The sequence below is a fragment of the Chlamydotis macqueenii genome, chromosome 4 (genome assembly GCF_036417535.1).
Source record: "Chlamydotis macqueenii isolate bChlMac1 chromosome 4, bChlMac1.mat, whole genome shotgun sequence".
NCBI lineage: Eukaryota > Metazoa > Chordata > Aves > Otidiformes > Otididae > Chlamydotis > Chlamydotis macqueenii.
The window spans coordinates 36,417,555-36,427,449 of record NC_141559.1 but is presented as its reverse complement, the minus strand read 5'-3'; the positions used below and the strand labels follow the sequence as shown (position 1 = coordinate 36,427,449).

The 9,895-nt window shown below is 41.6% G+C and overlaps 1 protein-coding gene across 1 annotated transcript in view; it reads right to left on the bottom strand.

Annotated features, from left to right (window-relative positions):
- Positions 1-851: 851 nt before the first annotated feature.
- Positions 852-9,895, bottom strand: part of FHDC1 (FH2 domain containing 1) — a 33,468-nt gene continuing 24,424 nt past the window's right edge. The window contains exons 10-11 of the mRNA XM_010122516.2: positions 8,209-8,373; positions 852-4,913 (exon numbers count right to left, since the gene is read on the bottom strand). Coding sequence (XP_010120818.2) covers positions 2,868-4,913; positions 8,209-8,373 — 2,211 coding nt within the window. The 3' untranslated portion in view covers positions 852-2,867. The remainder of the gene's footprint in view (positions 4,914-8,208; positions 8,374-9,895) is intronic.

Genomic DNA, 9,895 nt, shown 5'->3' with positions numbered 1-9,895 from the left:
ACAGCTGGTAGTTTAAATAATGAATTGGTAATTATAAACCCTTTTGAAATAAAAATGAAGTTTAAAAAAACATAAACTTTTGAGACACACCTTTTGATGGTGAAGGGCTTTCCCACGTAGATTCCACCAGCAGCCATCACTCAGCACTGGCAGACAGCAGGTGCTTGCCACTCCGCATGGGGAGAGATGCACTCACCAAACGAGAAAAGTCAGGGGCTAAACAAGTTTGCAAATAGCAGCAATTCCAGTCCAAAACCCATTTCCATAGCAGAGGGGAGGAAGTGCTCCCTGAGGACAAGGAGGCTGGCTGGTTTTTGCTTTTTTCTGCTGAATAGATGTTCTTTTGTGTGCAGTAGAGAAGGAAAAATGATGGGAGAGTAGGACAAAATGTAAAAATTCAGAATTGCAGTGTAAAAGTCAGCACCTGCTCCTGCAAAACAGGCTATTCTTTATTTCCAAAGTCCTGGGAGTTGTAAACCAGGATTTCTCAATAAAGTGTGCTAAGCTAAAAGGCATGAAGATAGTGACAGATCCAGACTTGTTAGTGCCACGAACATTTGTCTTGGCCACAACATAAAATGTGTACACGAAGTGCCGCATCTACCATCTAATACCTTCCACATTATACTCCAACCTGTGCAGAAAGTCCCACCTCTGGAACATTCACAAACTGAAGTTAAATTGCGTGTCTTGGTATAAAAACAAACCTAGCGTTTTAAATGCCAGGCTTTCTGCTGCAAAGTCCTTCATTTTGGGACTTTCCCACAGTCACTTACACCCAGACTCCAGTTGCTTGAGATCTCCAGGACCAAAGTCAAAAGCACAAAAGGAAGGAGAAAGTACAAACCTCATACCCAGTAAATGGGAACTTTATTAAACTACCGAGTTACTCCGAAATGTATAAATGTTCCATTAAATACATTCAGTTTTCTTTTACACACATTTATAGAAATTTATTTACATAATCCAAACACATTTAAATTATTTTTCAAGCTTACTACCAATAAAAGTTTTCATTTTTTTTTTTTAAAAAGGAAAAAAAAGTCAATCATCTGCCCTTGCAGATGCGCATACACACAGATACAAATAAGAAGGGAGATGCTTTTGTATCTAACCCACAAGGGAGGCAGTATCCAAAAAGCTTACAGGGTTTTCAAGCAAAAATTCACCCTTGCCAAAAAGTGGGCTATACAAATTCCCCCTGTGGGACAGACTCAAACAAGAGGCCCTATGTAATACTTTATGGTGTTTGGGTATGATGTCTGCATCAAGATTTGCTGGTACGTGGGAAGAGCTAAAGGCCCCGTGCCAGATTCCAAACACAAAGCTAGCTGTCCCTGACACCAGCCCGTGTGAAGTAACTGAACAATTAAATGGCTCATTCTCACTGAACTACGCACTCCCAGCACTGAGGGACAGAGCAGACAAACAGATCTACCACTGGTAGGCAATGTCACTTGTCCAAAGAGATTTTATTTTTTATTTCATTCTTAAATGAGGCTTCATTCGTAAGTGAATAAAAAGGCAACTCTTTAAATAAGATGCTTAGGAGAACAGCGATCAGTTTCCCCACCTACATACATTTCTCTTGGGAAGATGCAGAGCATGCTGAACAAGTTTTCCCTCATTCTCTCTACTTTAGTCTGACAGGAGTTAAAATTTGTATCTGCAGGAAAAAAGAGTTGTTTTATCTTGTAAAAAGCTTATCAAATACTAGTTTAATTCATCCTTTAGAGTCTTTAAACATTAAAAACCACATTTGAAGCAACCAAAGAAGTCTACAAAAACATTGTCATGCGTAAGCTCTGTGTTTCATGCTAAATATTCATGTTGACAAGGAGAGGGAGAGGAGGGGGAGGAGGAGGAGGCAGGGAAACTAATGGCTCAGTCAGAGCCATTGCAACATTCAAGTAATTTGGTAGTAGATAAACCAGTGGAAACATGGAATGGTAAGAAAGTGCTCGGCACTACATTGCAGCCTTCAAGAGTTGAACTGCAAACATCCTTGATATGTATCATAAATAAATGGCACTTTTGTTTGACCAAAAGCTGGCAAGTTTGCTTGTGACTGAAACAAGTCAGGAGTAGTCATCATCCCAGTGGTTACTCGATGGCCCTTCCGACAGGCACAGCCTCCAGCCATGCTACTCGATGCGCACCAGCCGTATCTACTTGTGCATGCAAGACAATGCTGCCACATTCTTGGAGCCTCCTGCCCAGCAGAAAGCCTTCTCCAGACATACATACACATTCATATAACATGCTATAAATTCTTCAGTGAGGTTAAAGACAGCCACAAACAGCAAATGTTCCATTTTACTATTTTTTGGCCAGCAGTTCCCAGTCTGTCCAATTGCCAGCAATGGACTTCGCAACAGGCAAAAAAAGAGTTCCTGAATCCAAGGCATTGAAAGCAACGGAAAGCACAATCACCTATGTTCGTTTTCAGTACTGTTCCACAGGATTCACTTTGACATTGAATAAGAATCCAACCAGCACAACGGCTCGAGTCTTAGGAAGAATCTTATGTACACAAAAACTGGCCTTTATCCATTTCTGTCACAAAGTGTTTCATTTTGTAGTTTAAATTCTTTAAAGTTTTTGGCTTTTGGTGACCTTCGGTATCACAAATACGCAATGATTTTCTGTTAGCACTCGTATCCCATCACAGTAGCTTCAAATACATTCAAATTCGTAAGAAGGATTTAGACCAGAACACAACCAGTTGCCCTTTTCCAACAGCGTGTACTTTAACGACCACTTGATGTTGCTTACTAGCAATGTTACTGTTTTAAGGAATTTCATGACACAGGTATCCAGTGCTTGAACAAGTGTTCACATTCCAAGATTAAAAAAACCCCTCTCTCTTATTTCAGTAATGGCTTCAGTATTTTACCAATTGTGGTCCGGTTTGCATCTTTCAGTTTAAGAGAGGCCTTTTCTGCTGCTCCCTGCTCCTTTGGTGCAAGCTCTGCTTTAGTGCTGACAGCTTCTCCCTGCAGGATGCTTCTTCCTATCACTCTGGCACTACTTGCTCTCTTCAAGGTACTCACACTGTTCTCCTTTGGATTCAGATCATCGGAAGTCGCTGCTGGCTTCACTTTAGGCAGCCTCTGGGACACAGACCTTGTGATAGTTGGAGGTTTGGACGAGCTGGAGAGATCCACTTTCGCACGCTTTGAAGAAGAAGCCACTGTATTCCTCGCAAAGTTTGGGACAGAGGATGGTGTTTTGGGAACACTGACTGTGGCAACTTTGGTGTCATCTGTAGGGGTATGGGGTTTTCCACTGGAGCGACATATCTTCATTTCGTCTGTCTTTGATTTGACATTACTTCTAACAGGTTTAGAGCTTGGCTTCTTGAGAGAGACTCTGTCCCTCTCAAAATGAGCACTGCTTGAGGTGACAGTGCCCCTTTGTAACTTTGGCTCTTCTACAGACATGCTATGCCTGTAAGGACTTCTCGGCAGTGTGTCTGTTGTGCCTCGGACAGAGCTGCGACGAGACAGACGACTTTCCACTGTACTAGTTTCACGAAGTGTTGGCTTGGCTTCCGGCTTTTTCACGCTACTTGGTGCTCTGTTTGACCGAGAAATAGGCACCACTTTCCTCATGCTTTCATTCTCAGAGGCATTCAAAGTTCTTACGGGTCTGGAAGGAGCTGCGTGGCTAGGGCGAGTGCCACTGGATTTTGAGGAGCTTGGAGATCTATCTTTTAGAGAGTTTCTCTTTGACCCTGCTGGGTCTTTATTTTTTATGGGCTTTTCTTTAGGAAGGGTGTGCTTGCTATTGGAATCATCCTTATCATTTGCAGAAGTGTGAAGAGACAGATCCTTGGCAGAAGCAGAATTCAGGTTTGAGAAGAATGTTCTAGCTCTGTATTGAGCATCATTCTCAGAAGAGTGTGCTTTGCCAGCCTCACTTCTTATTTCATTGCCTGCTGATTTAAAATCATTTCCCTCTTCGGAGTCCAATGTCAAAGAACAATCAGTCGTTGTATCTGACACGTAGAACATTGGCCCATCTTCCCTACTTCCTGAAACACTTGTATCCACAGACATGGGGCTGCTGCAGCTGGCCTCTGAAGCTTCACTCTTGCAAGCCACAGCCTTGGCTTTATGGTTGTGGGCCTCTCTGGAACTTCTGCAAGCTGGAGGCATGTCATCGTCGGCAGTGCTAAGGGAATGAAAGCTTAGATCATCTAAAGTCTCCAAGTCTGTTCCACCAGTATCCTCTAAATATATTAAAGGTGTATCCTCTGCAGGCTTTGCTCCTTGAATATCAAACTTACGTAACCCTTTAACAAGTTCACGCTCCTCAATTGCAAGGGCCAGAGCATTTATATCTGCGGACTCCTCACAGGACACATTGGAAGTGTGTGCGTTGTAGTCCATGCCTCTCTGTGAGTAACGGGCACCAGGACCGGTTGAGCCACCGAAGTGACTGGGCTGAGCTGGAGGCACCTGCAGCAGGCCATCACTTTTCACTTTGGTTTCAGACTGCTGGTGTAAGTGCAAGGTATTTAAGTTGAGATCTCTTGTTTCTTTGGATTCAGTCCAGGCTGTGTTGGGTCTTGCTTGTCGGGTGTTTGCACGGGGAAGGCTGTTAAACTTGTTTGGATCCTCATCTTTTGAGATTTCCAGGAAACTCTGCAACTCCCTATCTGCAGTAATCCCCAGGGAAAGTCGAGAGCGTCTGGAATTGGGGTTTCTGTATGAAGGGCTTTGAGGTCTCTGCTGCAGGAAGGGAAGAAATTCTTCAAGTCCTTTTTTGGCCAACATCTCCACATCATTTTCACTGCTGCTCCGCCCAAAGCTCCCAAGCTCTCCAGCTGCCCAGGATCGACGCTTCTCCTCCAGCTCCTTTTGCCTTTGCAGACTATGAAGTTCCTGGATCTCTCGTTCCCTATTTTCCTGATGAGGAAAAGCATAAATACATGTCTCAGAGGACAATGTCCTATGCATGAGAACACGTCACACTCCTTTATCTTTCCCTTTATTTCTTCCCATCACAGTTTGCTCCTACTGCTACCACTCTCCTTCATCCCCAACACTTACACACATGAGATCACTATGGCAACCACAGCCTGCAACCATTAACCGTATGGAGAGCAGTGCCCTGCATAACTAATGCTGGCGACGCATCAAGAAAACAACGCACAAGTCCCTGCAGAGACCAAGAACTTGACCTATCAAACCCAACTAGGTGTCAAGTCCAGCCAAAGAGTTCCTGCTATAACAGGGGGAGCTTCAAGCCCCCATTAGGTTTAAAGTCAGCAGTTTTATCAGGTGAACAAACCTCTACTTGATCATTACGTTCAAATTTTGAAACAAACTTGCCTGATGAGCACATAACCAATGTGTTCCTTCTATCCTCCCTTATTACAATTACAATGGTTCCTCAGCAAGTGCAGTTTCTACAGGGTGCTACTTACCTCTGACTGGAACATTCCCAATCGGAAATTTTGAGAAAAGACATTACTTAATTGCATATGAAAGCAAATAGAAAAGTTTGCACAATGCCTCACAACCATTACTTAGACATCAACTGACGCCACTCAAGGACCATTAATCAGTGCCTCATTCCGGTTTTCGATCTCATATTCACTGTTGGCTTCAAAAACTGGCAAGTATTGCACAGAAGTTGCCCAGGGCAGGCTAGAGATTTTGGCAGCTAGGCCAAGGGGTTTTGTTCCAGGAAGCCATAGAAAGAGGCAGTTTGTGTTTGAAAGATAACACAGTGACACCTTTTTAATAAAATCATTAGCAGTGGATTACTGCAAAATCAACATTTTAACTGTCACCTCTAGGCTTCAGTTTTAATCTAGCTGAAGCATCATGTTGAACTTTCCAGGTTATTTTCTGAAATGGAGAACCTGATTTTCTAGAGCCAGTACAGCTGTAGCAAAAAAAAAGAAGCGGAAGGCTAGTCTTGACAGAGGATTCAAAAGTTACATAATTTTCCAGCATGTTGTTAAATCTCTTCTAGGCAATGACACACTGTTTAAAAAAAAAACACACCTATATTTATCTGAAGCATTGTTGTGACAACAGAAGAGCTGCACAACTAGAAAAAGTCACCTGAAAGCTTTCAGTAAACAAAAGCCTAATGCTGAAGCTCTTTTTGATGAATGGGTTAATCTACACCTCTTAAAGTGGATTTGATACTACACTAGGCTCTGAAAGATAAGATGCATTAGAGGCCTAAGAAATCTGAACAGCAAAGAAAGGAAAAAAGAAAAAAAACTTGCATTTCAGGAAAAATGTCTGTGGCAGGGAGCTTTCTTTTACAGGTATGGAATTACAGAATTAATTCTTGCCAAATGCTAAAAGCTCAACTTTAAAAATCCCATTGTCAAGAGAAACGGTTAAAAATAGTTGTAGATATTATCATATTGTGTATTAGACACAGAACATTTTACCCTCACCCAAAGTATGTTTCAGAAGATTTTAATCAAATAAAAAAAACTATTTTAAGCACACACAGACATGTTAAAAAATTGCAAAAAAAATGTTTAAACATTTGAAATATGTGCACATGGCCATTGTGGTATGAGCCATCTTTTTAGACTCCTGGCTGTGCTCTCCACACAGCATATTCATTTGTCAGAACTGCAATCTTCATTCTGAATTGCTCTGTTAATTTTGCAGGGATATTAATTCCCACAAAACACCTAGTAAGCAAATCTCCTCAATATTTGCAAATAAGAGACTAATTTGTCATTTTTAGATTGTAACTACTTACTACACAGAGGGGAAGGAAGATCCCCATTGGACCTCGAAGTAACAGCTATCCAACAACCACCTGTAATGCATGACTATCAATTAAATCCTAAATCACTGAACATGTATGCATGAAGTCACCTCTCACTAAAACGTCTGCAATGGTTACCATCATTTGGTTTTATATGTTTGTATAATGCTAACCTACATGCATAACTACCTGCCGTCTTGGGTGGTAAAGGGTAGGGACGCTAATCATAGAATCCTAGGGCAGTTTGGGTTGGAAGGAACCTTTAAAGGCCATCTAGTCCAACCCCCTTGCAAAGAGCAGGGACATCTTTGACTAGATCAGTTCGCTCAGAGCCTCATCCAACCTGGCTCTGAATGTTTCCAGGGGTGGGGCATCCACCACCTCTCTGGGCAACCTGTTCCAGTGTTCTACCACCCTCAGTGTAAAAATTTTTTTCCTAATGTTTAATCTGAATCTACCTCCCTCTATTTTAAAACCATTACCCCTCATCCTATTGCAACAGGGCCTACTGAAGAGTTTCACAATAGAACAAGCATGTTAACCGAACATCCTGTCAGCTTGCTATAAATCAAGATTGTTCTCTCTTTTCTGAACTAAAGCTCTTATACAAAGTGCTGTCAAATGCAGATTGCATAAGGCAGAAAAAATAAAGAAATGTGTGGATCCATCTAAGTCATGCTATTTATAAAGGCCAAAAAAATATTTGTAACAACAGGCAGGCTTTGCTGAACTAAAACTGTAAACAACGCCAATACTGCTCCTTCCTCTTAGAATACTTCTTGAATTATTTGGGACCAATTCAGGGTACTTAGCAAATGAACAGTCACACTGGGGATGAAGTATCTTTGTACTGTAGGCCTGTTTAATTTCTTGAGTTTTCACCTGCAAAAAGCATTTGAAAGAACAAAGTAGAAGACACGGTCCTTACTTTACTTGACAAACAGTACCTAGTCACGTGAAGGAGGGCAGGGGAGAGCCCGAGCTAGTGCTGATTCAGGATGGTATGTCCACGTAATGGCATGCCACATCTCAAGGCCTTTCCAGTGATCTAACATTACCAGTCCAGGGCCTGAACAGTCAGCACCAGTCAGGAAAGCGGCGCAATCTGTTTCACTGCTCAGCTTAGCAATCACCAACCTCCTCACCAAAAGACAAGGAAGGCACCCACTTACAAGCAGGCCAATAGGCTACCCTAACGTATCATCCCCATGGTCTAGTCAGCCTGCGGCAGAAGATGCAGAGTAGCAGGACTGCACATGGGTCTGCGCAGAATGACCATTTCGCTCCTGGCTTCTGGCAAGGATTGCCTACGAGAGGGCAGCTTGCTATAGCCATCTGAGCAAAGATATCGGATCTCACAAAATATAAAACGTTCCTCAAGCAGAAAAAAACAACTGAATTCGTGTGAGCCAATATCCATTTCTAATGCGTGAGAATTTCATTCGGTGCTCTTACCTTAACAGCCTTGTTGAATCTTATGCAGAAGTCCCTAAATATCTGGAAACATTCATCCAACTTCATAGTTCCTTTGTCTTCACAAAAAAAGTCAATGAGAGCGTTTCCCTCCTTTTCTAAGTCTCGTTTCTGATGTTCAAGCTCCTTTAGATGTCTTATAGCAAACTGTAGCCAAAAAACCATATATGACATGAAGCAGGCAGAAAAACTAAAGTCACAACAGGTTAGGTATACTTTAGGCAATTATGAAATTCCTCCAACCTAGAAGCTGTTACAGAGCCTAGGAAATTAATACTTTGAAGGAGGAATCCTACTAACAAAAGGAAATAGGTCATTTCAGCAAAGTAAGTAGGGTCAGGGAAAACTGATCAATCAAAATGTAAATTCTTGTGACTAGGATACAAACCAGGCAAAAGTTCAAAAGTCCTTAAACAAACTTAGAACTTTAATTTTTAGATGAGTAAAATCAAAGACTGTACTAGGACACTGAAAGACCACCTAGGAGCCCCTTGAAAGCTCCACGTGCCTTATTTTCCCATTTTCCCTGCAACCTTCATCTAAGCATAAATGGATTAATTCCTCCCCCCTACTTTTCCCAGAAAAAACGTGTGGATAAATTAATGGATATACATCACAGAATCAACTCCTTCCTAAACTGACCCTACACCACAGTAAAAAAAGGTTTTCATGCCCGAAAGGTAAGGAATTGCTGGAAATATGTATATTTTAAGACAACTAGAAAACGTTCCCGTAAAGCAGCACTTGGAGTCGTAAATGTATTGCTATACAGGTATGGTTGGAGTAGACCAGTGGAAAAAGATTCAGGAGAAAGCGAATAAGGCTGTGGTTAGACTCCGAGCAGCAGAACTGCTTAAAGCACTTCCAGCAGCTGCCCCTCTGTCTCCCCTGTGTGCATCACCAGTCATTCACTCCCATTCTTGCACAATCCCAGAACACATGTGGCTGAAAGTAAACTGGGCAGAAAGGTTACTTTTCACACAAATCTGTTCTCTGACATTGTCTAACTCATGATCACCAAATACTTCGGACACTGCAGCATGGAGGTGGGAGTAGCCAGCTGGAGAGACTGGTGACCATTTAAGCCAACCCTGCTGTCAGAAAGTTACATAGCAAATTACACCACTAGGGTAGGAACAAATCTTACCTGTTAGTCTTAAAGACAAACAAACAAAAAAAAAGCACCCAATAAAAAGCTGGATTGAAGATAAACTGGACAATTGATAAAAGCATACACAGAAAATTAGTTCCTCTCACATATGTCAATAATTTATTCATGAGGATGTGATAATGAAAGCTGACTTTTAAATCAGCTTTGTTATCACCTGTAATTTAGAAACAAAAACCGGAAGTGTTTATGTAAGGTATGCATTCGTAAAATTATTTTTTTTTCCCAACATTTCTTTTGGAATGTGGCCCAAACAAGGTTGTAGTGTTACATAAAACCAGCTATTAAATTAAGAAAAAAATCCCAAACATGTTAGAACATAACATTAAAGAGTCTGGGTGCAATGGATAAAAGCCAATAATTCAGAGTGAATGAGGACAGGTATTTCAATCTTAACCTGCCCCTTTCTTCATCAACTTCTCATCTCCTGAAAAATTGCAGGGACTATTAACTACATTTGCAAGTTGAAAATCAGGGCGAGTTGAGTTCCAGATCAACACC